Here is a 27194-nt window from a genome sequence, read left to right as displayed (position 1 = left end):
CAATTCTCCTGCCATCTTCCCATAACCCTTGACATCCATACTAATCATATTAATACTTGGTCAGCCATGATCACAATGAATGGCGGTGCTGGCTCGAAGGGCCGAACGGCCTCCTCCACCTATTTTCTATGTTTCTAATAAAGAATCTTTCCATTTCCGCCTTAAATCAAGAATCTCTGCGTTTTGCTCTATCCCCAAACTCTCTGCTCCCATGTGTCCCTGAAGTTGCAAAGACCTGGTTGATCTTTGTTTATTGTCTCAATCGTTAATCTGAGAGCAAGAGCTCGGTAGATGGAGTATGGCTTGGGGTTTCCTGTTAAATGCTGTGTTAAATTGGTGTATAATATAGCAATGAAAGATGCATCTAACTTTCCAAATGCACAAATGTTTCCTTATCGCAAATAACAGGATCTTTATTTTCATAATGTGACGTTCCATCTCATTGGGAGTTCATCAGGACGTCATGCGTAGAAAATGAAGTATTTGTCACTGAGTGCAGCAATTTCAGTTCTGCATCAGCTGCAGTGACTTTGCTTTCTACAAATGAATTCTGCAATGTTCCAACTGCTGACATAGTGTTGCAGTTGCACAGTCTTTGAATAATTTTCTACAATTCTCTTTAGCCGACTTCTTATCTGCATATTGTGTGATCTTTGTATGAAAAGTGGTTGAAATTCTGGCCTCTTAATCCAATAGCCATTATTTAGCATAAGCGTTATTAGCCTATTATGTGGGTAGACGTATTGACAGCATGGAGGTGGTGATCATTGGGTCAGATTCACCGCAAGCTGTGGTAACCTTATCTAATCTAAAATCTTCAGTCTGCTGCATTTTGCTTCCAGGATGGCTACCTGCTCACTGGATTTTTTTTTTTGTTTTGTTTTCTTTTTTTTTTCCTCTTGCCTCTTTTAGCAGAGATTTTCCTTTGAAGCAAAATATCACTGGATGGAGATGTTGGTACCCATAGATTGAATGTTCTATTCAATATTTTGTACTTGTGGATGTGCCCGAATTGGTAGTAAATCTTCCTTTGAAGCCTAGAGCTTCATCTGTGTAGTGTTCCTTCCTACGGAGCGAATGTATGAGAATTCTTGAGCATTAAGTGAAATGTACGTCATAATATCCTGGATCAGAAATGGTTGTTATATCATTGTAAAACTTCACAATGATGTGTTAAGCATATTAACAACTTAACAGGACTGTAACCCTGCTTGTGGATATCTCCTGTGTAACAGAGCAGTTTTAACTTGCATGTTCTGTGCTTTAAGCCCTGGCTTGTCTCTTTTGCTCTGCTTTCCAAATCTCCTTTTATAGACACTTTTGTGTCCCCTTTTTATAGACTATAGATGTGTTCGATGAAAATGAATTGGACGGATCTATTAGACTGGATGACCCCACTGAATCGGAGTCTTGCTTCTTTGAGCCACTCAGTGTTGGACCTGCTGATAAAGTAAGGGTGTTTCTTCATTTACTGCAATTGTCAGATGTAACTGGAAAAGTAAATATGTGCATTAAGCATTCTATTACTGTTGTGCTTTTAATGATCATCGTAAATGTCATGTTTTCAAGGGAGAAGTAAAATCTCTGGTGGAAACAAGTCTGTAGATTTTCCACCTATTGTTGGGAGATACAAATACTGAATCTGCAATAAAATTATTTGGGTGTAGAGGAGGGGAGACAATTTTATAATCAAACCTCTTCCTAATTCTTCAGGTTCCAACTGACATTACTGATCTTGGGCAAACAAAGCTGAAGCTGATTCGTAAACCACTGAGAGAGAACGAAGATTTGAACAGCACATTTGCTAAAAAGAAGAAGAAAGCTTTGTCAAACTGTACCACCAGCTTCTTTACTGGATGTGTATCAATTCCTGAAAATGATAAATGAGCAAGTGGTGCATCCTTCTGTAAATATATTCTTAAAATCTTTGCTTTCTGTAACTCTATCATTCCAAGAAAGTCAATTGCTGTGCTCTGACTTGTATATTTTTTAAATGGCGTCTTGTAGGGTACCCTGATTCTTTCTAACCTTGTTTTTTTATGATCTCTTATTTTCCTGTGTGAGAGACTATGAGGTTAAACTTTATCAGTTGGTCTATTCCAGAGTAAAAATTTTATTTTAAATTTAATTCCTTTTATGTAGTAGAATTATTTTAATCTGTAATTTCTCTTGCTGTTAGATAATTGTCTAAATTTCTGAATAAAGATTGTGAATCATGACTGAATAAAGGATGACTGAATTAACTCGTGGTCCCGCAAATATCCCGTGGGTGATCATAAGGCCCAAAAGGGGCCACAAAATGGCTTTGGCGAGTCGGATTAAAGAAAATCCCACTTTTTTTTATACTTAAAGAAAAAAATAATAATAAATAAGAGGGTAACCAAAGAAGGTAGGACTGCTCAAGGATAAAGGAGGGAGTTGGTACTTGGAATCGGGGGATATAGGAGAGATACTAAACATGTACTTTGCATCTGTTTTCACTAAGAAGGATATAGACGTTGGTGAGATCAGGATGGAGAATACTAATATGCAAGTACAGTTTGAGATTAAGGTGGTGGTGTTGGGGCTCTCGAGCATTAAGGTGGATGAACCTCCAGGACCTGATGAGATCTTTAGATTTTAGAGGTACAGTGGAAACGGGCTATTTGGCCCACGGAGACCATGCTGACCAGCAATTGCCCTGCACACTAGCAGTATCCTTTTGACACGCTAAGTCCTGGACTGGCACAGGTGCCACAATAGATAATGTTTTATAGGCAGGTTTCTACAGATTATCTTCTCAAATAGTAACATTAGCACATAATAAATAGATGCAATACAGCCTCACCAGCCAGTTGTGTCATTCAGTCAGGTCATGGCTGATCCTTTGCTACATCTACTCTCTTGCTAAGGCTCAGTGCTGAAAAATTAAATTTGTATGATGGATCTTTGGTGGTCTATTTGGGTACATTGCTGTGTTGTATGACTGACTAATTCCTATATCCTCTGATTCCTTTAATATCCAAACGTTTTTAAATTTGAGGTTTGAATATGCGCAATGGCTGAGTAATTCACAGTTATTTACTAATCGAATTCCAAAGATTTGCATCTTCATTTTTCCCTCGGCTCAATCCTAAACTGTTCTTGTGTCATGGGAACAGAATTGGACTCATCAGTCTACTCTGCCATTCAATCATGGCTGATCTATCTTTCCCTCTCAACCCCATTCTCCTGCCTTCTCCTGGTAATCTTTGACACCCATTTTAGTTGAGAACTTGTCAATCTCTGCCTTAAAAATACTGAATTACTTGGGTCATCTTGCTTCTGTGATGCCTCCTTGTGGTAAATCTTGGAGCCGAGGTACAAGTCTGGTATTATACACTGCACTCCACTAAAGCCAATACATCGTTTGCTGTGATTCCCCAACTGCCCACAGATCCTTGGGAGGAATCTACCAGTACACGATACAGAGGTGGCATTAGCTATAACATGTCCTTTGGCTTTCCAGGTCTTTGTTATTGCATTTTATACTTCTCTCCTTGTATCGAGCAATGATACAAAGGTGTTGTCACATAGTGTCAGGTACACTTATGCTCTTTACTAACTCTGACCCGTTACTAAATCTAATATTACCTTTATCTCGTTTGCATTCACACATCTAACAGAAAATTAATCTAAGCACATTCTAGAAATTCAGACTGAATCATTCTGCTTGTATCAAACGATATGGAATTTCAAATAGCCAATTAAACCATCCCTCTCATTTTTGCTCTCTTAGTTTCTACATTAATGCATTGTGATGTCATGGCTTTAATTGGCAGCTTTATGTACCACCCCCACTGGAATTATTGATCCTTTCTCATTTCTAAATTATATCCATAAAGGTCTGCAAAGCCTGCTTAACTCCCATTATATATTCTCATTGACTTGGTTTAATCCTTAAGCAATAAGACTGCTCTGCAATTTCCTCCATCATTCCTCAAATTAGTTTTATTGGGAACCAAGTGTACATTTCTGTCTTGCTGCCCAGATACCAATCACAGCTACCATGTCACATCAAGTTGAATTTGCATCTGGAATTATTTAATTGTTCGCCTTGTGCTCTGCTTTTAGATGTAGAGCAGTTGGTCCATATACTCTACTGTCTCTGTCTAATAGTTTAATCATTTACTTTTCTCTCCTGTGTCTATTAATTCATATTTAGTTTTCTTTTCAGTGGTGCCTGAGGTACCAATTCTGGTAGTTATTCGCTCTTTCGTCTGATATAATTATTTCAGCACAATTATTACTACGTTATCTGGAATACCGTATGTAATATTGCTTTCCTTATTTAAGGAAGGATGTTAACCTACTGGAAGAGTGAGCTTAAAGGTTTCCTTGGTAAACACAAAATGCTGGAGTAACTCAGCAGGACAGGCAGCATCTCTGGAGAGAAGGAATGGGAGACATTTCGGGTTCAGACCCTTCTTCAGACCCAAAACATCAACCATTCCTTCTCTGCAGAGATGCTGCCTGTCCCGCTGAGTTACTCCAACATGTGTCTACCTTCGATTTAAACCAGCATCTGTAGTTCTTTCCTACACATGAGGTTTCCTTGTCTGATTCCTAGAATGGATGTTTTTTTTATGAGGAAAGGATGAACAAGTTAGGCTTGTATCTGCTGAATTTAAGAGGAAGCAATTGAAATATATGAGACCTCGAGTGGTACTTAATGGTGTACGTGGAAAATATAGAATTAAGGATCATAGTTTAAAAATAAGTTAAGATGCAATTTTTTTTCTCAAAGGCATTATTAAGTCTGCAATTCTTTCTCAAAGAGGAGTAGATGTAAAGATTTTTAATATTTAAGGCAGAGATAGATTCTCAATAAACAATCTGGTAAAAGGATACCATAAATATATTGGAATGTGGTATCAAGATTATAAACAGATTAACCATAACCTTATTAAATGGTTGAGGGACTAAATGGCCTACTCCAGTTCCTAATTTGTGTGATCTATTTGGGTCCTTCAACAAATACCCTACCCACTAGTCCTACAAGTACATTTTCTAGTTTATAGCCCTAGTTGGTCTAAGCCAGATGCAGATGATGGGACCAAAATACACGGTTTCTTTCCCACCACTCATTTAGCCACATAAAGAAATGTGGGAGTATCTCAGCAGGTTTGGCAGCATCTCTGGAGAACATGGATAGGTGACTTTGGGTCTGAACCCTTCATCATACTGATTGTAGTAGTTGGGGGGGGGGGGGGGGGGGGGGGAAGGAGGGGGGAGGTAAAGAAAGCTGAGGCAGGGGAGTGTTGGGATATTGCAAGGACTACTTTGTTATATCACAAGGACTACTTAGTTTGCCCGCGTAGCAACATGTATATGTGGGAATGACGTAATATTCGGCACGGACTAGAAGGGCCGAGATAGCCTGTTGCCGTGCTGTAATTGTTATATGGTTATGGTAATATGGTTAACATTTGGCTTCTTAGGAGCACCGACGGAAATCATCTCCGACAACGGCCCACAATTTGTTGGAGAACTGTTCAAGTTCATGTGCAAGCAATGGGGAATCACCCGTACGACGTCCTCACCTAGGTACCCACATTCAAATGGCCTTGTTGATAGAATGGTACGAACGGTGAAATCTGCCATCAAGGAGTCCTTGACAACGCAGCTTTACTCAACTTGTGTACTACACCGATTGATTCCAAGTTACCGTCACCAGCAGAGATGATGTTTGGAAGACCGATTCGGACACCTCTACCCCCGAACTTGACACCAACAAGACATACCAAGGGCAAAGGAACTTTGCGCGACTTGAAGAGAACAAGCAGCGAATGAAGGCGCATTTTGACAATTCGGTCAAGAGACAAGACTTGAAACCATTACTCATTGGACAGAAAGTCTGGGTTCTGGATCAAGCAACTCACTGTTTACCATATACATTAATAATTTTGAAGAGGAAATTAGGAGCAACACCAGCAGGTTTGCGGATGACACAAAGCTGGGTGGTAGTGTGAACTGTGTAGAGGATGTTAGGAGGTTGCAGGTTGACCTGGACAGGTTGAGTGAGTGGGCAGGTGCGTGGCTATAGACAATAGGTGCAGGAGTAGGCCATTTGGCCCTTCGAGCCAGCACCGCCATTCAATGTGAGCATGGCTGATCATCTCCAATCAGTACCCCGTCCCTGCCTTCTCCCCATATCCCCTGACTTATTTTCAAGAGCCCTTCGCTATAAGATCTTTGGGAAGGACATCGCGTCACAATCCGTTCTGATGTCATCCTATAATCACGTGGTCGTCGTGATCATCTTTGGTCTTGATTGGCGACGACCGTTGCTGACGTCAGACGCAGGGCGGCGAGAGGATGGGAAGGGGGGGGGGAGCAGTTGCCCGGGAACCCGATTGGTCGTGACCGCTGCTGACGTGAGGCGTAGGGCGGAGGCGGCGGTTGGCGACGGGCGGAGCGGTTGCCCCGGAGCCAGGTTTAAACCAGAGTCCGAGGTAAGGTCCGGGGGGGGGGGTCGTCCGGGGGTTTAAATCACATCATGGACGGTCAAAGGGGTTTTCCTGCACCTGGCTCCGCTGCATTCAGCTCCTGCGGAGTGCAATGTTATTGAAGCCAAGGCCCACGAACAGGTCGCTGCTTCTTCGCGAAATCTCCTTCCACTTTTCCTGCGGGGTTTGTTGTGTTGTTGGCTTTGTTAATGCATGGAGTTACAATGGCCAATAGGTGCAGGGTTAGGCCATTCGGCCCTTCGAGACTACCGTGGCTGCTAGAAGCTACACTATGTGCAGAGTACCATTAGAAGGACAAGAGATCCCACCGGACAAAATAACCTAAATCTTCTGTCAGTGAAAGTTCTTGTGTCTAAAGTAACATTGAAGAGAAACATAGAAAAATAGGTGCAGGAGTAGTCCATTCGGCCCTTCAATATACAATACAATACAATATACAATACAATTTATTTGTTGTCATTTGAACCTCATTGAGGTTCAAACGAAATTTGGTTTCTGCAGTCATCTTCCTGCATCTAGCCTGTCCAACCCCTTAAGAATTTTGTAAGTTTCTATAAGATCCCCCCTCTTCTAAATTCTAGCGTGTACAAGCCGAGTCCATCCAGTCTTTCTTCATATGAAAGTCCTGCCATCCCAGGAATCAGTCTGGTGAACCTTCGCTGTACTCCCTTTATGGCAAGAATGTCTTTCCTCAGATTAGGAGACCAAAACTGTAGGCTACACTCCAGGTGTGGTCTCACCAAGACCCTGTACAACTGCAGTAGAACCTCCCTGCTCTTATACTCAAATCTTTTTGCTATGAATGCTAACATACCATTTGCTTTCTTCACTGCCTGCTGCACCTGCATGCCTACTTTCAATGACTGGTGTACTATGACACTCAAGTCTTGTTGCATCTCCCCTTTTCCTATTCTGCCACCATTCAGATAATAGTCTACTTTCATGTTTTTGCCACTCACATTTATCCACATTATACTGCATTTGCCGTGCATTTGCCCACTCACCCAACCTATCCAAGTCACCTTGCAGCCTCCTAGCATCCTCCTCACAACTAACACTGCCCCCCAGCTTCATGTCATCCGCAAACTTGGAGATGTTGCATTCAATTCCCCTGTCAAAATCATTAATATACAGTATATTGTGAATAGCTGGGGTCCCAGCCTTGTGGTACCCCACTAGTCACTGCCTGCCTTTCTGAAAAGAACCCGTTTACTCCTATTCTTTGCTTCCTGTCTGCCAGCCAGTTCTCTATCCACATCAATACTGAACCCCCAATACCGTGTATTTTAAGTTTGCATACTAATCTCTTATGTGGGACCTTGTTGAAAGCCTTCTGAAAGCAATGTGTGCTTCCCTTTCTAATCCTTTAGTTACTTAGACAGCTCACTCAACTATAATAATTACACTCAACTGTAATCTTTATATTGATTACAATTATATACTTCAGATGAATTTAAATGTTTTAATTTGGAACAACAGAAGGTAACTAAAAAGGCAACATGGGGAGAAAAGATGAAGTACGAAGGTAAGCCACCCAAAAATATAAAGAAGGATAGTAAAAGCTTCTTTAGGTATGTGAAAACGAAAAGATTAGTTAAGACAATTGTGGGTTCATTGAAGACAGAAACAGGTGAATTTATTATGGGGAACAAGGAAATGGCAGACGAATGAACAGGCACTTTGGTTCTGTTTTCACTAAGGAAGACACAAACAATCTCCCAGATGTACTAGGGTATAGAGGATCTGGATGATGGAGGAACTGAAGGAAATTCACGTTAGTCAGGAAATGGTGTTGGGTAGATTTCTTCTTATCGAGTCCACACACAAGATTAGAAGTTGTTCAACCAGAGCTGAACACACGTCTCGGCATCTGCATACAATGGTGTCTGTCTTGTGCTGCTTGTGATTCTTGTGCATGATTCTGGAATGATTGGTGAAAACAGGGCCGCAACGTGAACTCTCTTTCCTTGTTCCCGTTGGGTTGATGGGATTGAAGGATGATACATCCCCAGGGCCTGATGGTCTGCATCCCAGGGTACTCAAGGAGATGGCTTTAGAAATCATGGAAGCATTGACAATAGGTGCAGGAGTAAGCCATTCGGCCCTTCGAGCCAGCACCGCCATTCAATGTGATCATGGCTGATCATCCTCAATCAGTACCCCATTCCTGCCTTCTCCCCATATCCCCTGACTCTACAATTTTTAAGAGCCCTATCTAGCTCTCTCTTGAAAGCATCCAAAGAACCTGCTCCCACTGCCCTCTGAGGCAGAGAATTCCACAGGCTCACCATTATCTGTGAGAAAAAGTGTTTCCTCGTCTCCGTTCTAAATGGCTTAGTCCTTATTCTTAAACTGCGGCCCCTGGTTCTGGACTCCCCCAACATCGGGAACATGTTTCCTGCCTCATGTCCAAGCCCTTAACAATCTTATATGTTTCAATGAGATCACCTCTCATCCTTCTAAACTCCAGAGTGTACAAGCCCAGCTGCTCCATTCTCTCAGCATATGACAGTCCCGCCATCCCGGGAATTAACCTTGTAAACCGAGGCTGCACTCCCTCAACAGCAAGAATGTCCTTCCTCAAATTAGGGGACCAAAACTGCACACAATACTCCAGGTGTGGTCTCACTAGGGCTCTACAACGGCAGAAGGACCTCTTTGCTCCTATATTCGATTCCTATTGTTATAAAGGCCAACGTGTCATTCACTTTCTTCACTGCCTGCTGTACCTGCATGCTTACTTTCATAGACTGATGTACAAGGACCCCCAGATCCCATTGTACTTCCCATTTTCCCAACTTGATGCCATTTAGATAGTAATCTGCCTTCCTGTTTTTGCTACCAAAGTGGAGAACCTCACATTTATCCGCATTAAACTTCATCTGCCATGCATCTGCCCACTCCCCCAACCTGTCCAAGTCACCCTGCATTCTCATAGCATCCCCTTCACAGTTCACACTGCCACCCAGCTTTGTGCCATCTGCAAATTTGCTAATGTCACTTTGAATCCCTTCATCCAAGTCATTGATGTATATTGTAAATAGTTGCGGTCCCAGCATTGAGCCTTGTGGTACTCCAGTAGTCACTGCCTGTCATTCTGAAAGGGACCCATTGATCCCTACTCTTTGTTTCCTGTCTGCCAACTGCTTCTCTATCCATGTCAGCACTCTACCCCCCTCCTCCTCTCTCTCTCCCCCCCCCCTCTCTCCCCCCCCCCTCCTCTCCTCTCTCCCCCCTCCCCTCCCCTCCCTCCTCTCTCCCCCCACCCTCTCTCCCCCACACTATCTCTCCCCCTTCTCTCCTCCCACCCTCTCTCTCCCCCACCATCTCTCACCCTCCCACCCACTCCTCCCCCTCTCTCTCTGTCTCTGTCTCTGCCCCTCTCTCTGTCTCTGCCCTTTCTCTCTAACCCCCCTCTCTCCAGAAGTGCCTGCGAGTTGTGGGCTATGCGTGAATGGATAGGGCGGGGATGGGGTAAAAGGAGCGAATGAATAATATTAGTATAATATCAAGGGGGGTGGTTAGTGTGTGTGTGGGGGGTGGTTAGTGTGCATGCAACGCCACTGACCGCCCCCCCCCCCCCCCCCCGACAACAACCACGCGTTGAGGGGACGCGACTCAACTTGGTCTAGTATATACCTAAATATGCCATTCTGTCAGTTTCAAAGTAATTAAAATAGCAAAATCTGGATTGCATTAATTGTACACATACACATTGGCAGATGACATGAATAACCAATTGCCAATTGAAATGCCAGTTCTGACTATTGTGAGCATTTTGTAAAATGGAAATCAAAATTGTTTGAAGAAACACCACGCACTGGTGGTTAGTTTAGTTTAAAAAAAACATGAATATAGCCTAACAATTCTGCAAGATTATGAACTGGTGGGTCATTAATTTTAATTTAGTGTCTTTTTTATATTATTTAAATTATTGAAGTGAGACCTGTATGGAAAATGCTCACTTCCATAAAGGCAGTTGGCAAATAGTACAATTTTATAAGTTAGTAATTTGAAGTCCATTAAATGCTTGTGCTTTACGGCTACAGAATTACAATGTGTTCCTACTGATGTGCAACTTGATGTTATTTTTGGTAGGACTTTGGTCTCTAGTTATGTATGATGCAGAAAAAAATTAAAAGTATATATCTAAGAAACGAATTCCAAGTTAAACAAAAACAGGACACGCATACGTGACCATCTTATAGGACAGAAACCTTCAATTCACTGACAGTTCGATGCTACAATAAATGGTCTGTTGGTTCTTTCTGGTTGAATGAAAGGTGGCTGAATGTCCTTCTCTATATCTATTTTTTATAACAATATTTTCATGGTATTTTGCTTTAGTTTATGACCTTGTAATACAGATTTTGCTGGATTATTTCAGAAATAGCAAACCAATGTCGAATCGTGTATACGTGGAGCCAAAAGGTGCTTATGATGATTATCAGTATCCAGTTGTGTTTTTGCCACCATATGAGAATCCTCCTCCCTGGATTCCACTGCATGAGGTAATTGTACAAATTATTTTCTCTATAGTACTGTGTTGATGACCTCATGGTAAAGGTTTCTATCAGTGTGATACTGAACATTGCAGGCCTAATTGTGAAGGGGAAACTTGCTGAAACCAAACTGGCTCATTCTTGATGGTGTAACCCAATCTGTGAAAATGGCATTTCTCTTCCTTTTTCCCCTTTCTATAGGGTACCTTGTTCATTGAAGATAGACACAAAATGCTAGAGTCTCAGTGAGTCACACAGCATCTCTAGAGAAAAGGAATGGGTGACGTTTCGGGTCGAGATCCTACTTCAGACTGGATTTTGAACCGAAACATCATGTATTCCTTTTCTGCAGAGATGCTACCTGGCACGTTGAGTTACTCCAGCATTTTGTGTCTATCTTCAGTGTAAACCAGCTTCTGCAGTTCCTTCCAACACACCTTGTTCATTGAGGTTGCTACCTCCTACCCATCATATCTCATTCAGGGTGAAGATGCAAATGACAAAGTATCTTGAGTTCCTAAGCTAAGAAAGCAGAGCAATGATGTTCATGTTGGGCATCTCTGAGGATTCTGACATTCCAGGTGTCAAACTTGCATCTGTGTGGTTTCACTTAGGGTGGACATTGGGAACACACAAACTTGACAGGGTGTACTGTGAAAAATTGGCAAGGTGGACATGTCATGGCCCCTTTTAATTGTATGCTTGAGTTAACATGTTAAATTATGTTAAATCTAACGTGAGTAGATTTTACATTTTTCAGCAAGTGAAAAATATGGTATGATTGTATTATGGAATAACATTTTGAAAAAACTTTTGAATTCATTAGAGGTTACATCACTCCGATTACAACAACGAGCTGACCCAATTTTTGCCTCGCACAGTCCAGCTGAAGAAACCCTCTGGGGCTCAGGTAATAAAGTTTCCTAGGCAAGGACAGGTCTCAGATGTCTACTATTGACAATGTTTTGTATTAAATGGTAAATTTATCCATTAAGTATGATATTCCATGAAAAAATTAAATTAAGTTGTCTCAATTAGAGCTACAAATTAGGTTGCAAGAATTGTCCATAAAACTAACCCATCTCCAGTGCTGTTGTAGTTTTAGCAAGGGCATAACAAAGAAATTCTAGTTTCTTTTTCAGACTTTTGAGCAGTTTTCCTGTGTGCAGATGTATTTTGAAGTGGCCAGTTTGTTAAATTGGCTCAGAAGGAATAAGAGGTTAGGAAAAAAATGCAATGCTGCTTGTATCGTTTGCGAATTACTCATGTTTGAAGGAATCTTCAATAAAAAGTGACTTCTGGCTATGTAAACACCTAGCCTTCAATTTCAGTTTAGTTTAGAGATACAGCACGGAAACAGGCTCTTCAGCCCACATAGTTCCTGCCAACTAATGATCCCCATGCACGAGCACACACTAGGGACTATTTACAATTTTTACCAAAGCCAATTAACCTACAAACCTGTACGTCTTTGAAGTGTGCGGGGAAACCAGTGCGTTCGGTGAAAACCCACGCGGTCACGGGGAGAACGTACAAACTCCATATAGTGAGGATCAAAACCGAGTCTCTGGCGCTGTAAGGCAGTAACTCTACCGCTGAGCCACTGTGTCACCCAATTATAAAACTAATTGTAGAAAGTTATCTATCGTTTGAATTTGGCAGTTTCATATGAAGAGTTAGTGAATGTTTTCCTAGAAACAGTGTAATTCGGATGGAACTTGTCTTCCTGTTTCCTGCAGCTTGGGTTTAACATCCGAGGGGGAAAGGCCTCACAGCTTGGCATCTTCATATCAAAGGTTGGTGTTTTGGCTTACAAGGCTTAAATGAGTCTCAGTGAGTTACTTCAAGTTTTAAATTGAATGTAGGTTGTTGAACAACATTTGCTTTGCAATCTGCCTTCTAGAATCTGTTGTGAAATGAATTTGGACAGTCTAAATCTGATTCCCAGTGAATGTAACAACACAGCACATCACTCATCATTCTTAGCCACAACATTCATCATTTGTCATTAATTTGTCCATGTCACTCTACTGAAATACCCTGATAAGCAATAGATAATAGATGATGTTTGGCTAGGTGCAAAAGAGCACTAACTAGTTTTGGTAATGACAGTCATGAAAACAGCCAGATTGGTGTGAAAAACTCAATCTGGTTCACTAATAACCTTCAGAGAAGTAAATCTGCCATCCTTAGCTGGTCTGGCCTGTACATGATTTCTGACTTGTCCCTGTGGTTGATGATTAAATGCCTCTACAGTATTCTAGTAACCAATTCAACTGCAGTATAGTTACAATAAATTAATGAAGGAATAAAATAGAATGGTCTACTTGACCTTGTCCTAGATACTGAATTTGGATATGGCTCAGCTGACTTTGCAAAGTCCTTCTGACAACCATATGGGGACCAGAGTCTATTTGAGTTCGTCCAGACTAATCAAGCAAGTGTGACATAGTCAGCTGAGTTTTAAAGTGTTGCGAGAGTAGGCTTTCCATTTAAAATTTAACCTGCCCTTCACATGCCATGAAAGTACTTGGTGAAAGAGAACATTCAATGTGAAAACCACATTATTTCCTGCAATTTAATATTAATTTGATATGCACAGAAATTCACCGCATTCCATTAAAAAAAAAATCTTCCTTTTCTATGTGCACAACTGAGAGAAACATTGTTGATATGTCCCAGATTTCTTGCAACACAGAAGATTTAGAAAGGTAATAAGTAAATTAAGTAAATTAAGTGGCAACTATCTCAAGTCGGGGTCTTTAATTGTTACGTGTAACAATTAACAGAACAAGTCGCCGCAAGTAAGAATTTAATTGTGCCCTTGTCAATATATATTAAAATTTAAATCCCTTGGCCCTTGAGATAGATAGCACTTAATTTAATAGGACCTGTTATCTTTCTATATTTTCTGTGTTGGCAGAAAGTTAGTAACATGTCAACAACCTATCTCTCAGTCAGGATTGATGTACAGAAAGGGAAGTTTTTTTTTAAAAATAGATCATGGTGTTGAGTACGAACCTTAAAATTTGGGGATTTACCTTTTGTTGCAGGTAATTCCCGATTCTGACGCAGATCATGCAGGTTTGCAAGAGGGAGATCAGGTTCTTGCTGTAAATGACATTGACTTTCAAGACATAGAACACAGTAAAGTAAGTATCATAATTTATTGTAGAAACAAGGAACTACAGATGCTGGTTAATACACCAAAAGGATACAAAGTGCTGTTGTAACTCAGTAGGTCAGGTAGCATAATTAGAGAACATGGTAAGGTGGCGCTTCAGGTCGCGATCAGTTTTTTCAACCTGAAACATCACCTATCCATGTTCTCCAGGGATGCCCGACCTGCTGAGTTACTCCAGCACTTTGTGCCACCATCGTTCATTGAATCCATAACAGCAAGTGGCTAGAATCAATTAATCAATATGAACAATTGTAAAGGCATACAATAGAAACATGACGACTTAGTTTTAAAACTTAAATCTAATTCAGAGTGTGTAGCAGGTACCAGAATATGATATGGTAGTTGATGACCAAGGGCCATTCACATAATTGGCAACTTAAATGCCTATTTCGTGGTTAGTCCTCGAGTAGAATATGTGCAAGATGCTCTAGAAGATGCTGAACCTTGAATTTCAATGTTTTTATTTATTTGGTAATCATTTAATTCCCAGTGTAAGATGCAAGAGAAAATAAGTAGCGACCATTGAGTGACAAAGAGAGTAAACTAATTTATAATTAGACAAAAAAGTGCTGGGATCACTCAGCATTCCTGGAGAACATGGATAGGTGATGTTTTGGATCGGGACCCTTCTTCAGACTTTTTCCATAAATCTAAAGAAGGGTCTTTTGCACCCTTTTGTGTAAATCAGCATCTGTAGTTCCTTGTTTTTACATTTATAATTAGACAATGTCATTAAAATATAATTTTATGGTTGCATGCTTGGCTCGTCTACTGTATGTGTTTGTGATGCTGCACAGCAAGATTTTAATTGTACCTGTACCTCAGTGTACTTGTGCATAAGACAATAAATTTGACTTGGCATAGCAACAAAGTACAATGAAAGAATGCAGGTAACTGATAGGTTAAGTATCATCTGGGAAAGAGAAAGTAAACACTGAGTCAATGAGTCTTTGGATAGCAATGCTAATGTTTGAGTGGATCTAGTTCAGAATGTTATCATTATAAAACTTTATGTAAATAATCATGTGCTTTTCTCATTTAAAGCATTTTTCATTGCTAAATTAAAATTTTCCATTGCACAGGCTGTTGAGATCCTGAAATCTGCCAAAGAGATTATAATGCGGGTTCGCTACTTTCCATATAGTAAGTAGAACCTTAATTGTTTTAGGAACAGGTGTTTGTATTCAACTTCAATTTTTTTTTAAACTGGATCAGATTTCATATTTTCTCATGACATAGTTGGTGGTGATCAAGTGGGACGAAAATAAAGCACCAAAGGGAAGTGCAATCACCCCTGTGCACTCACAGGGAAAACATGCAGACTACACACTGCAGCATTGGTGACGATTGAACCTGCGGTGTTTCACTGATCTCAATCCCACATGCTGTTGAACTGCATCCCATCATATATATTGTTGGGTAAAGATCCGCTTTCTAAGTTTTATCTGATCCAGTATTCACAATCTTTTGTGGGAAAGTTCCATATTTCTACCATGTAGTAGGAATCAGAATTTAATATCAAATGGCTTGGCTGTCATTTCACTATTGGTGGCACAGTGGTGCAGCTGGTAGAGTTACTGCCTCGGCACCAGCGACCCGTGTTCGATCCTAACCTTGGGTACTGTTTGCAGAGTTTGCACATTCTTCCCACAATGCCGTGGATTTCCTGCGGGTGCTCTAATTTCCTCCTCCCATAACCCAAAGACGTGCGCGTTTGTAGGGTAATTGGCCTGAGTAAATTGCCCCTGGTCCGTAGAGTGGACGTGAAAGTGGGATAACACAGAATATAGTGTGAACGGGCGATCAATGGTCGGTGTGGATCGATGGGCCAAAGGATCGGTTTCCATGCTGCATCTCTCAAGTAGATTCCTGTCTGGGGCTCATAATGTGAAGAAATTGATTATTTGAATGTACTTTTTACTATGGTCATGTGGGGGTGGTAAACAAAAGAAGATAACAGCCAAGTTATTGCTACTCTCTTAATCCCTACTGGACTGACAGCAATATTAAACGTACCTCAAAATATCAGGCCAGTATCCATATGGGGTTTGATTATTCTATACAAATCGGGCATAATTTATTCCCCCCCAGTAATACCCATCATGTAAAGGGTAATATTCTCTTAGACTTTATATTCATACTCAATATTTACAATCCCAGTCTTCATTGTTGCTATTACAAACTTTAGACACAAGGTGGATGACCTTGCACATTGAATTTGTTTTCCCCTATTCATTCTGGGGAACTGTAAAAAAACTATTGTAATTATAATATTAACTAAATGTTGTATCAAGGTTAGACAGCATCCAGGGAAAATAATGGCCTTACAACAGACTTAGAAAAAAGCTATTTACCTAAAATGGTGAGATAATAGAAATTTTTAAAAAACGCAGGGAAAGGAGGAAAGGGGAAAAATATGTGAGATTGAAAAGTATATTACATTTACACATCCAGATTCATATTTTGCTTTTTCCATTCATTTTTGTCTTTGCCTGCTGTTACCTTCCACCTTATTAAGTTGCAAAACTGTATTCTGTTGGCTTTCACAAATCAAAGTACCAGGGCCAACAGCAGCAATCATATTTCTAGAAACTATATAGTTTCATCTTGCTGCGTGAAGCTATTTCAATTATATTTCGAATTATCTCATTGGTTTTAATTATCAGCCTTGACATTAATGATTTGTATTGCTGACTGTATTTTGAATAAGGACGTCACAATTACTTTGTCGCACACTTTATGAGGAAAAACCTCATTCACCCAGAGTTTTGAATCTGTGGCATTCTCTACCACAGAAGGCAGTGGAGGCCAATTTACTGGATGTTTTCAAATTATATGTATTATTTTTGGCTCTGTATTTCAGACTTCCGAAGGCAGAAGGAAAGGACAGTTCATTAAAAGGAGGTTCCACTGATGGCCATCTAAAGGATCACTGCACCATAGCAATTAACTAGAAATCACTGCATTAGTGTGGGATTCTGAAATTAGGTATTTGTTGAAATGCAAATTGAATTATATATATTTTTTTTATTTAGTCAGTCATGCTTTAGACTAACACTTGGGTAAACCCTAACAGTCTTGTGAAGTGAAAATGTACCTAGTTTTGTAAAAGTGATCTCCAACCTGACCAAGGAGTAGCCATAAATGTTTATACAACTTACCCTGGATTAATTTTTAATAATGGATATTGGATTTAGCTTGTTTTTTATAATTAATCTTAGAATAAAAACAAATGGTAGAATTGGGTAGTAACTGGAATGCTGAAGATTCAGATCAATATTGCCACCGCTCCTGCTGCCACTCACTCCACTTCGTTCCAGAAGCTGCAACAATTTGCTTTTGAAATAAAACTTTTTTTTTTAAATCAATATAATTGTTTGCATCGTAACTACATGATTTTTCACCAAAGCAAATCATATTGAAAGGGGTGATGGAGAAAAAAAAAAAATCTGTAATCCAGCTGTGTCAGGTAATAGAATAAATAAAAGCCCTTATTTCATCATGGTATTAATAAACAGAAAACACTGGATGCATCAAATTATTTGAATTAAGGGGTTCTGGAACCATCTATATAAATAGTAGATATGAGTGGCTTCTGTTGTTACACCTTCAGAAATGCCACTGCTGAAACAGGAGACTACCAGCAAAAACCTGGGACTTGGGTTTGGTAAAATAAGGCACTGTATAAATGTAACTACTGCATTTACAAATTGTATTCAAATATTTTTGAGTATCCAGCTGAACCATTCATGGTGCAAGTTGATTTCAGTACACTTTTGGCCGATGCTGCACAGGCAATTATTTTGAGAAGAGGGAAACATTGTTGATGTTCAATCAGCTGCAATTGAAGTAGAAGTGTGATGTAAAAGTCCCTTTGTCGTATTAACACTCAAACATAGTCCATCTTGGAAAAGCACCATACTTCAAAGCCCTGATGTTTTAACACAAATTTGAGATGAGACACACCATTGTTCAATAACTACATTTTACTTGTAACAGTTACAGTGTAGAAAGAGGAAAGTATAATTGAGTAGAATTTTTAATTAACTTAAATTAATTCAGTTTCATTTAAATCTGTAGTTTTGATGAGTTGAAATCAATGTAAACAATTGCTGTATCTGATTTATAATAGCTTGATTCAAGTATAAATTTGACAATGCTGTAATCAGGTTTTAGTATCAAAACAAAACTAATACAAAGTTCAAGATTCACCACACGGGGGTTGATTCATTCACTCAATTCCCTCCACAGTCTCCTCTCCGAGAGGCACTTAAGTGATTTCACAATTGCCTTTAATTTCCTAAAAGTGGAGTTTGAGTGCTGATCAACTGTGTGATTATAGTATCTATTTCAATTCTGAATTACTCTGACTCTATTGGCAACGGGGAGAAAAATATATCTGCATGGTTTGATTAACCATCCACAAGTCATTTCATTAGTTTCCTTTGCCTAATCATCACCAGTGCCCTACTGCTACACCAGGAATTACCCCAAAATTGATTTCCTTCCTCTGTTGGGCATTTCACATCCCAAATTTGAAGATACAACTCTGGAACCCCAAGCCATTTCATACACTGAAAACCATACTACTTTGCAATACGTTAGGCATTAACTGCAGCAGTGTCGATCTTCTTTAACTATTAGGAGGAGCTGTGTGACATATTCAATACCTTTGTACTCCAAACTTGAGGATTTAAATGCTAGGTACAATATGAATTAATCAAATGTAAGGCTTCCTGTACTGTATTCCATTTACTCCTAGGTCAGGAAGTAAATGTACAGTAGAGAAAGCTTTAGTGACTAAATGTTCCTAAAAATATACATATTTCTTCATCTAAGCTTAGAAAAATGCTCCATAGCTGTAGTTCTTAAGTCTTATGATTTAAATGTAATCATTGACTTACTGCATAATTATTGGAGACCAAATTGACAAAAGTTCACTGTAGTAGTGTTTACTGAAGTTACCAGGAAATATTAATCTTTGAATCTCTTAAGAACAAGTTTACATTTTGAACCTTTAAATTATATGGTTAGTTGTCTCCCTATCTTTTCAACTTTTCTTTTCACTGTTTGACATTTCACATTTTTCTGTGAAGAATTATTATGCACATTTGAAATTTCCTTCAACTTCAACTTTTTGAATAGGTCTGTGACCTTGGCACAGGAATATTTCCAAAGAGAAAAATTGTTTGTTCTCTGTAATTTAACATGGAAACCCAAAAATGTATTTGATACCATCCATCTAGAGCTTCTGCAACCTGTATTACAGTTTTTAAAAAAATAGGGCACACATGCATAATTGGGGTGGTGTTTGTTTCCCATCCAGGAGTTACTGGAGGATTAACTTTGTTTCTTGCTAACCTGGAACAACAAAGCTAAATGAGGTGGTTTACTCTTCCCTGCTTGATACAAGCTTAAACTTCACATTATCCACTAAAAATAAAGGTGGTCCTTTTGTTTATACTATTGTTTCTGACGTTAAATATTATCTTCACAAAAAAAATCTGTGCAGCAAAATAAATGACAACTCCTGGGTGAATCAAAATATACTTTCACCTGTTCAATTTCTGTATGAACATGAGCATTTAAAGCAGTCATACAAGATACATTTACAAACAAAAAAGTCCTCTGTGCATAGAAGCCAGCAGCAAAGCACAGTTCTGCTTAGGTTCATTTATGAATTTTCTTATGGAGGGTGGATTGATCAAATAATGAAAAGGAACACCTTAAAAAAAAATCACTAGAATACAGTAGAAGGTGAATGCCAATGTATGGGAGTATTATCACTGAATAAACTGAACAACTTCAACACCACCTCATAACTGTAAGACAAAGATCATAACCTTGCACGCATTGTTTCTTAAAATTACTTCATGTTGCTCATGGAAACAGTTTGGGATCTTCCATCCTAACAATCCCTTCTCTTTGAGAAAGTGAAAGTGGAAAAGATTAAAACTTCACTATGGCAAGTGTATATTGTTAACATTTATAATCATCTACCTTAAATACAAAAAAATGGAAACAGTTTAATTTGATGGCAGCAACAAGAACCACAGGCACTACAAATTCCCAAATGTTCATTTTTGGCACAGTATATTTTAAGCAAGATTACAGTAGAAGTGCAACATGTGTTTGACAAATTCTCTCCATACAATATAAAGAACAGGGTGGTTGTGGGTTTCAAAATATGCTTTAAATGAAATACAGAACCAACATTAATTCTGCTGTGTGAAAGGTTGCAGTCCCCACCCCCAAAAACTTCAGCTTTGCTAAATGGTCCATTCAAAAATAGCAAGATGGTTTCACATTGAATGGACCATTTAACTCCAGCATGACAAAGGTAAGCCATCTGGTAAAATGTTTCAGAAGAAAACACCAATATGTTCCAAGGAGACACCGCTGAAATCACAGAGCATTTTCTTTATGCGATACAGGCAGGAGGAAAAGTGCATTCATTAATCAAAGTCCAGAAGAGATTTTGAAGTTTTCTGAACAATTCAGATGAGACTCTCAGTACTAAAGATGAGACCAGTCTTCCATATTTTTAATTTTATCAATGCACTCTAACATCTACTTGAAAACCCAAAGGTAAATGAATAAGCAATGCTAAAATACCATGAAATAATTTACTAGTAACAAACCTGGAGTATTACTAAATCTTCAATAATGCCCAATTGAAAAAATGTGTTATTTTACCTTACACATATTAAAAAGCCAGTAGCATTATTATAATGTTTATTCTAGATTATTTAGTTATGGATTAGCACTGATTATTTGGTGTTGGCAATGAGGTGAACATAAGGGTTTGGGTAAAACTTTAAATGATATTGGTTTATCCTTCATGTACAATACCCACATAAATGACAACGGCACAACTAAATACTAACTGACCTAATACCAGATACGGCAACCTTTAGTAAGGCATTACATTTTCTGAATTTCATTACAAAAACATTTGCAACAATCAATAAAATGTATTGCAGAGCCAATTATCTCTGCAGACCAAAATATATCGACCATCAGCAAGCATCTTTTCACAAAAATAGAATATTTTTAAGCCTTTCTCCTAATATGTAGAGACTTCAGATTAAATAAATGCATAATAGCACTAGAATGTTGATACCTGTTAAGCAACGCCCTAAATGCAAAGGCCAAATGTTTACAATCAAAATACTCACTAATTTAACAAAAGGTCATCTTAGGTATCTCCAAGTATTTGAGAGTTATGGAATTGAGTAGCGAACACAATTTTATAAAAGGGGACCTCTATATAAATCACACCTATTAAATACAGACACAGTCCTAATAAGAGATAGAATTAAAAAAACAAAAAGGTTATTTGGAGATTTAGACATCTGTTGATTGGTAGGAAAGTTTACACAACAAAATGCTAGTTTAAATGTTTTCCTTGACTGCATTATTAACTTGGAAAATACCAAAGCATTTACTAATTGCAATTTCATAATTTATTTCTTCAAGATCACAATGCACATCTAAAGTTGATCAGTCGAAAAATACTGAAGATTTATTTGAAGTATACTAAAGAAAATGTGGAGTTTACCTTAATTTCTTGATTAAATGTTTTGGAAGCAGCTTTTTTTAGATTTTAACAGCAGTTGAAGAAAAATGTATTGCAGACTCCTTAATCTATCGTAGATGATTTCTATTTTCACAAATTAATAATTAAAAGCATTTGTACTGCAATACTTTCTCCTGAACTTGAGGATGCTTTTAAATTCCAATTCTCATAAATTCTGATTAGAACTATTGCAGACCATCATGGCGGCCATAATCCAAGTCTCAATCCCATAAGTAATTTTCATGCGTGTCACAGAACCAGCATTGACAATGTCTTGCTCTGGGACAGGGCATGGAGTACGTCAACTCATGGTGGTTTTCAATTTATGAACAAAATGAAAATCATCATGAATGCCATCTCTTTTGAAGGCTGAATAATTTTACTAATGAAACTACGTTAAATACTTTGGTCCAACTTGCCTCTTTCAAAATCTTTCCCCCCTATTTTACATCTGCTCCCTCACACCAGAAATAATTTACTAACATACAAAATTCATCAAATCCCACTAAACAAGAACAATTCAACATTAGAGACAATAACAGGAAGTGAAGAGCAACAATATAAAGTTCCTATCTATGGGAAACATTACCATTATGGTTGACATCCAAAATGTATTTCTCCATACTAATTTCAATCATTTTACTCCTGCTTAGTTGTAGTTCTCTTTCCTGACCTGGTCATTTAAATGGTAACTATTCACCCCCAATTTCAAATCTTACTCTTATTGAAGTAGCTGCATGCTCTCAGGATTCGTAAGAGATGGTGGCAGCTAATATTTAAAATAAGAAGAAAATGGTAAAGTTTTAACCTCCATCATTAGGAGAAAGAAGGAACTGAAGAAGTTAAACAGTGCCCTGATGCGGGGCCCAGTTCTTTTGAATGACTAACTCCACTAAGGAGTTAAATGCCCCCATGGATCCAGCCACCACCTTTAGCCTCAGAACCCAAATTTCTAAATCTTGTACAAGGATAACTTTACAACTTTGAAACAAAGGTAACTTTTAATACCCCTACTAAAGTTCTAGATTTAAAGGTTCATATTCTCACCTCTTGCAATGGAAAGCAGGTCAAATTCAAACTATGCACAATTACCACCAGTGAATCAGCAAAAAAGACGCATGCAATTCTGCAGCATCTAGATCAAGTTATTTCAGAGAATCAAGCTCTTGAGGCACAAAATGATAACATCATGACCACAATTGCACGCAGAGAGAATGCTGCGGGTTAATTAGTCCTTCCAAAAAAAGTTACATTACAAAAAAGAGAGGGAAAAAAAAAATTACATTTCTTTATAACTATTCTTACTTATTTCCCAACTCACCAGACCTAAAAAGCCTGCAGCTCAAAGATGCTTCATTAAAGGAGGATTTCTCAAGTCAGCTATCATTCCAATAGACCATAACCCCCATTGTTGTGACTGATTTATTTCAATTACTCAAGATCACAATAGTATTTAACTCACACCAGTGCAAATATCTAATTTATTGTCTGAATGTCAGATCCTTTGTATAAGTAAACTTGAATCAATAATATCCATCGCCCAAATCACCAGATTAACCCATTGTTAAGAATTTGTCACCTAAATACTAAAGGGCCAATTATGAACTTTTCCTCCTCCTGCAAACTCCATGGGCTTGCAGTACTGTTAGGAAAAATGAAATGTGATTTCAGCCTTTTATGCCTTCATCATCACTAGCATTCTCTTCAGATAAGGCACTTTCATCAATATTTTCTAGTGATTCTGCATGCTGGATTGAGAGTACGTCAAGGCTCATGGTCGGAAGGTTATTCTGTTCTGGGTAGAGCCAAGGTTTTAAGTGTGGTCTGTTCTTCCGTTTCCACTCTGGGTACTTGAGAGACACTTTGTGTATTCGCTTAAGAACCTAAAATACACACAGAAGTAAATTTATAAAGTTTATTTAGCATCTAACATTGGAAAAATCATCCACAGCATTTCACAAGGATATTTTCAGAAAAAAAGTAAAAATGAGGCATATTAACATCAGAAGCCCACAGCAATACGACATTCTAGGAAGCCAGTTTTGAATATTCTTTTCAATACTTTAAAAAAAAATTGTCGTCAAGACCAGACAGTGGCTTCCTCAGGATACTCTGCACAACAATTGAAAGCAATGTTTTACTGACTTAGTAAGCATATATCTTGCATTTTTAAAAATAATTCAATTGTATAAACCTGACAATTACAAAAAGTGGTACACATAAATGCTGGAGAAACTCAGCGGGTGCAGCAGCATCTATGGAACGAAGGAAATAGGTAACGTTTCGGCCCAAAACGTTACCTATTTCCTTCGCTCCATAGATGCTGCTGCACCCGCTGAGTTTCTCCAGCATTTTTGTGTACCTTCGATTTTCCAGCATCTGCAGTTCCTTCTTGAACAATTAAAAAAGCAGTCCTTTTCTATTACAGAATGCAATGCCAAGTAACCAGTACTTACTTTAGGAGCCAGATACTGTGAAGCTTTGTTGATGACCCACTTTGGCAGAGATCCTGACAAAAATAATCAAAACTTAATTGGATTCACAATCATTTTTGAACTCTTTTAAGAATTAAGAACCAAGCTCAAAGGTCATGCACTTTTCAGATTCAGATTCAGATTCAATTTTAATTGTCATTGTCAGTGTACAGTACAGAGACAACGAAATGCATTTAGCATCTCCCTTGAAGAGCGACATAGCAAACGATTTGAATAAAAAATAAATAATAAGTGTCCGGGGGGGGGGGGGGGGGGGGGGGGGGGGGGGGGGTTTTTTGTGATTGGCAGTCAGTCACCGAGGTACGTTGTTTAGTAGAGTGACAGCCGCCGGAAAGAAGCTGTTCCTCGACCTGCTGGTTCGGCAACGGAGAGACCTGTAGCGCCTCCCGGATGGTAGGAGGGTAAACAGTCCATGGTTGGGGTGAGAGCAGTCCTTGGCGATGCTGAGCGCCCTCCGCAGACAGCGCTTGCTTTGGACAGACTCAATGGAGGGGAGCGTGGAACCAGTGATGCGTTGGGCAATATTTCACCACCCTCTGCAGTGCCTTCTGGTCGGAGACAGAGCAGTTGCCATACCATACTGTGATGCAGTTGGTAAGGATGCTCTCGATGGTGCAGCGGTAGAAGTTCACCAGGATCTGAGGAGACAGATGGACCTTCTTCAGTCTCCTCAGGAAGAAGAGACGCTGATGAGCCTTCTTGATCAGAGTAGAGGTATTGTGGGTCCAAGAGAGGTCATCGGAGATGTTGACTCCCAGGAACCTGAAGCTAGAAACACGTTCCACCTCCGTCCCGTTAATGTGGATGGGGGTGTGCGTGCCACCTCTGGACTTCCTGAAGTCTACAATGAGCTCCTTGGTCTTCTTGGAGTTAAGGGCCAGGTTGTTGTCAGCGCACCATGCTGCTAAGTGCTGGACCTCCTCCCTGTAGGCCAGCTCATCGTTGTTGCTGATGAGGCCAATCACCGTTGTATCATCTGCATACTTGATGATGGTGTTAGTACCATGTACAGGTGTGCAGTCATAGGTGAAGAGGGAGTAGAGGAGGGGGCTCAGCACACAGCCCTGAGGAACGCCGGTGTTCAGGGTGAGGGTTGAAGAGGTGTGCTTGTCTAACCTCACAGACTGGGGTCTGTTGGTTAGAAAGTCCAGTATCCAGTTGCAGAGGGAGGGGTCGATGCCCAGGTTACCGAGTTTGGTGATCAGTTTTGATGGAATAATGGTGTTGAATGCTGAGCTGTAATCGATGAACAGCATTCTTACATAAGTGTCTCTGTTGTCAAGGTGGGAGAGGGCGGAGTGAAGTGCCGTTTGAGATGGCATCCTCCGTACTCCTGTTCTTGCGGTAGGCAAACTGATAGGGATCCAGTGTGGGGGGTAGGCAGCTTTTGAGGTGTGCCAGGACCAGCCTCTCGAAAATCAGTGCCACACCACAAATTGTTAATCTCCTTTACATGTTTTGTTGTGGAAATGCACAATAGGCAGGAAATGGTGTTGGATAGACTGATGGGACTGAAGGCTGATAAATGCCCAGGCCCTGATGGTCTGCATCCCAGGGTACTTAAGGAAGTGGCTCTGGCAATCGTGGATGCATTGGTGGTCATTTCCCAATGTTCTATAGATTCAGGATCAGTTCCTGTGGATTGGAAGGTAACTAATGTTATCCCACTTTTTAAGAAAGGCAGGAGAGAGAAATTGGGGAATTGTAGACCAGTTAGCCTGACGTCGGTGGTGGGGAAGATGCTGGAGTCAATCATAAATGATGAAATAGCAGCAAATTTGGATTTCAGTAACAGGATCAGTACGAGTCATCATGGATTTATTAAATCATGCTTAACTAATCTGCTGGAATTTTTTGAGGATGTCACTAGGAAAATGGACAAGGGAGAGCCAGTGGATGTAGTGTACCTGGACTTTCAGAAAGCATTTGATAAGGTCCCACATAGGAGACTAGTGGACAAAATTAGGGCATATTGTATTGGGGGTAGAGTGCTGACATGGATAGAAAATTGTGTCGTTGGGAAAAGAGGAAGTACAATGGGATCTGGGAGTCCTTGTTCATCACTCAATGAAAGTAAGCATGCAGGTACAACAGGCAGTGGAGAAAGCAAATTACATTTTGCTTGGCCTTTATAACGAGGAGTTGAGTATGGGTCCTTCTGCATTTATATAGGGCCCTGGTGAGACCACACCTGGAATATTGTGTACAGTTTTGGTCTCCTAATTTGAGTAAATAACATTCTTGCTATTGAGGGAGTGCTGCGTCGGTTTACAAGGTTAATTCCTGGTATGGCGGGACTGTTATATGCTGAGAGAATGGAGCGGCTAGGCTTGTATACTCTGGAGTTTAGAAGGATGAGAGGGTATCTTATTGAAACATATATTATGAAGGGTTTGGACACGCTAGAGGCAGGAAACATGTTCCCGATGTTAAGGGAGTCCAGAACCAGGGGCCACAGTTTAAGAATAAGGGGTAAGCCATTTTGAACAGAGACGAGGAAACACTTTTTCTCACAGAGAGTTGTGAGTCTGTGGAATTCTCTGCCTCAGAGGGTGGTGGAGGCCGGTTCTCTGGATACTTTCAAGAGAGCTAGATAGAGCTCTTAAAGATAGCAGAGTCAGGGGATATGTGGAGAAGGCAGGAACAGGGTAGTGATTAGGCATGATTAGCCATGATCATATTGAATGGCGGTGCTGGCTCGAAGGGCCGAATGGCCTACTCCTGCACCTATTGTCTAAATCTGTAATTATAATTGATAATATTTTAGAAAAACATCTTTTGTGGGGTTTAAACAAAACTAAAGTTAAAAACTGACATTTATTGTGAATATTGGAATGAAAGTTTGTGTACAGCTCTGGATAACCAGTAACTATTCATAGAATACAAGCAAAGCATATTTTTTGGCTTGTTGTAATAGCCAAATATAATACATCAGGGAATCTAATA

General features: G+C 39.6%; 3 protein-coding genes across 4 annotated transcripts in view; 2 read left to right on the top strand and 1 right to left on the bottom strand.

The window, feature by feature from the left end:
• LOC129702094 (chromosome-associated kinesin KIF4-like) overlaps nt 1-2243 on the top strand; it is a 51756-nt gene extending 49513 nt beyond the window's left edge. Inside the window, 2 exon segments of the mRNA XM_055643642.1 lie at nt 1340-1450; nt 1714-2243. Of these exon segments, the coding sequence (XP_055499617.1) occupies nt 1340-1450; nt 1714-1887 (285 nt within the window). The 3' untranslated portion in view covers nt 1888-2243.
• Nucleotides 2244-6329: 4086 nt separating this feature from the next.
• On the top strand, nt 6330-17547 carry pdzd11 (PDZ domain containing 11). Of its 2 annotated transcripts, none has more exons than XM_055643640.1 (7): nt 6330-6473; nt 10856-10999; nt 11817-11900; nt 12730-12786; nt 14044-14142; nt 15257-15317; nt 17038-17547. In XM_055643640.1, exons 2-7 carry the CDS (start codon nt 10889-10891, stop codon nt 17070-17072), a joined length of 447 nt encoding a protein of 148 aa, XP_055499615.1. In that variant the 5' UTR covers nt 6330-6473; nt 10856-10888; the 3' UTR covers nt 17073-17547. The 2 variants fall into 2 exon arrangements, with proteins under 2 accessions (XP_055499615.1, XP_055499616.1); XM_055643641.1 differs by having other exon boundaries at nt 6363-6473; nt 10876-10999.
• A 2721-nt stretch (nt 17548-20268) lies between these two features.
• The window catches only part of LOC129702092 (START domain-containing protein 10-like), a 41934-nt gene continuing 35008 nt past the window's right edge, over nt 20269-27194 (bottom strand). The window contains exons 5-6 of the mRNA XM_055643639.1: nt 24210-24262; nt 20269-23636 (exon numbers count right to left, since the gene is read on the bottom strand). Of these exons, the coding sequence (XP_055499614.1) occupies nt 23421-23636; nt 24210-24262 (269 nt within the window). The 3' untranslated portion in view covers nt 20269-23420. The remainder of the gene's footprint in view (nt 23637-24209; nt 24263-27194) is intronic.

Source organism: Leucoraja erinacea, chromosome 12 (assembly GCF_028641065.1).
Source record: "Leucoraja erinacea ecotype New England chromosome 12, Leri_hhj_1, whole genome shotgun sequence".
NCBI classification, from domain to species: domain Eukaryota; kingdom Metazoa; phylum Chordata; class Chondrichthyes; order Rajiformes; family Rajidae; genus Leucoraja; species Leucoraja erinaceus.
This window is presented reverse-complemented; position numbering and strand designations above follow the sequence as displayed.

Bases quoted from the DNA above. Each gene is read 5' to 3' on its own strand.
- pdzd11 (XM_055643640.1), top strand. From the start codon at position 10,889: ATGTCGAATCGTGTATACGTGGAGCCAAAAGGTGCTTATGATGATTAT. The intron at 12,787-14,043 runs GTTGGTGTTTTG...CTTTTGTTGCAG, and splicing joins TTGGCATCTTCATATCAAAG to GTAATTCCCGATTCTGACGC. The intron at 15,318-17,037 runs GTAAGTAGAACC...TCTGTATTTCAG, and splicing joins GGTTCGCTACTTTCCATATA to ACTTCCGAAGGCAGAAGGAA.